Raw genomic sequence first — 1,939 nt, 5'->3', positions numbered from 1 at the left:
AAAAAATTCCCAGAAATAAACATTTCGGGACCTGAAATGAATGGTTTCGGGACCCAAAATGAACGTTTTCGGGACATGCAGACAACTTGACAATCCACGACGGATTCGTGGACCATGCTTTCGTTGAGTTTATCATTTCTTGTATACCAAAATAACAAATCTAAACAAGTTATATCGATTCATTAGGTTAAATGCAACACAAAGATAACTATTCAACTAAATTTTACATTATTAAATATACCAAACATTCTAATGATAGCCTTATTTTAATTGATTTTTTTTATAATGGTTAGGAATTACATCCCATCCATAGTGAGTGGCGACAAAACCGGATCTCTAATGAAATACGACCCAAAAACCAAACAAGTTTCAGTCCTCCTCTCAAATCTCTCATTCCCAAACGGCGTCGCCTTAAGTGAGCATGGCGACTTCGTCTTAGTGTCAGAATCGACCACCGGTAAGATCCTAAGACTCTGGCTTCGGACACCAAAGTCCGGCACGGTGGACGTGTTCGCCGAGTTTCGTGGGTTTCCAGACAATATAAAAAGAAGAGCAAAAGAGAAGGGTGGAGGATTTTGGGTGGGTATTCACGGTAGGAGAACATGGGTTTTGAAATGGATTCTATCTCATCCATGGATAGGGAAAACTATAGCAATGCTTCCTGTTGATAGTACGAGGATTTACTCATATGTTTCTTCATGGAGAAGTGTTGGGTTGGGAATTAGGGTAAGTGAGAATGGGGAGATATTGGAGGAATGGGAAGATAAAGGGTTGAAGTTTGTGAGTGAAGTAATGGAAAAGACAAATGATGATGGACATGGGGTTTTGTTTTTTGGGTCTATTAAGATGCCCTTTGTTGCTATACAAAAAAGACTTCATGAGTAAAGTTTTTCTTTTTCTAAAACTAGCTAGATTAATAACAAATGTACACAACACTTATATTTGCTCATAAATCATGTCCTTTTCAAGTGTATACTTTCTTTGCAAATTTTATTATATCATAAGATTTTTTTGTTTGTTTTTAAGAATGCTAGTTTCGATACTCAACCAATCTAAAAGGCGGGTAAGTTTGCTGACATAGTGATATGCTCAAATCAGGACCTCTGGGAGGTTGGAGATATCGATATTTTTTTTTAACATTAGATTAAAAGAGAGGATTATATCATAAAACTTATAACAACCCACTACAATCTAAGGTGTTTAAGAAGTTTGGAATCTAAATTATTTAATTGTTCAAAATATTTTAAAAAAATAAGAAATGAAACTTGTGAAATAGATTAGTTTATCACCTTATTCCAAACTCATTATTCAGATTTAGAACCATTAACTCTTTCTTATTTAATCTCATAACATTTAATATGATTTTGAGTTTCTTTTATATAAATTACAAATATTATTTAATTTTAATAATTTTATACTTTATTATATTATTTATAAACATCTTTTTGGCTCGTTTGATGAATTGGATTTTTTTGTTTCATTTGGGGTTTTCCTTAAAAATTCGATAAAATTAGAAGAAAAATCAGTTTTAAAATTTATGACCAAAATACCCCTAATTAAATATGTCTTTTATTAATATTAGTTTTTATTAATATAAAATAAAATATTTAAGTAGAGGGTAATTTTGATATTTAAATTTATAAAATGATTGATTAGATATATGATTAAATTATTGAGTTTTAAAATAAATATTTGATTAATTTTATTCCAATAATCAAATATCAAACAAGAACTTATTTAACCTGATAACTTTTAATATGATTTTGAGTATTTTTTGTGTACATTATTAATGTTATTTTGTTTTAATAATTTTATACTTTATTATATTATTTATAACATCTTCTTATTTAACATGATAAATTTTAATATGATTTTGAGTTTCTTATGTACATTATTAATGTTATTTTGTTTTAATAATTTTATACTTTATTATATTATT

The 1,939-nt window shown here is 28.8% G+C and overlaps 1 protein-coding gene across 1 annotated transcript; it reads left to right on the top strand.

Annotated features, from left to right (window-relative positions):
• The first annotated feature begins 285 nt into the window (after positions 1 to 285).
• Positions 286 to 974, top strand: LOC124917359 (protein STRICTOSIDINE SYNTHASE-LIKE 10-like). The gene has a single exon (XM_047457811.1). The coding sequence runs from the start codon at positions 286 to 288 to the stop codon at positions 883 to 885; it is 600 nt and encodes a 199-aa protein (XP_047313767.1). The 3' UTR covers positions 886 to 974.
• Positions 975 to 1,939: the final 965 nt, after the last annotated feature.

The sequence above is a fragment of the Impatiens glandulifera genome, unplaced genomic scaffold (genome assembly GCF_907164915.1).
Source record: "Impatiens glandulifera unplaced genomic scaffold, dImpGla2.1, whole genome shotgun sequence".
Classification (NCBI taxonomy): domain Eukaryota; kingdom Viridiplantae; phylum Streptophyta; class Magnoliopsida; order Ericales; family Balsaminaceae; genus Impatiens; species Impatiens glandulifera.
Note: the sequence above shows the minus strand (reverse complement) of the source record. Positions and strands in the feature narration are given on the sequence as shown.

What these genes read in the sequence shown, in the direction of transcription:
- LOC124917359 (XM_047457811.1), top strand. Translation starts at nt 286, where the DNA reads ATGGTTAGGAATTACATCCCATCCATAGTGAGTGGCGACAAAACCGGA.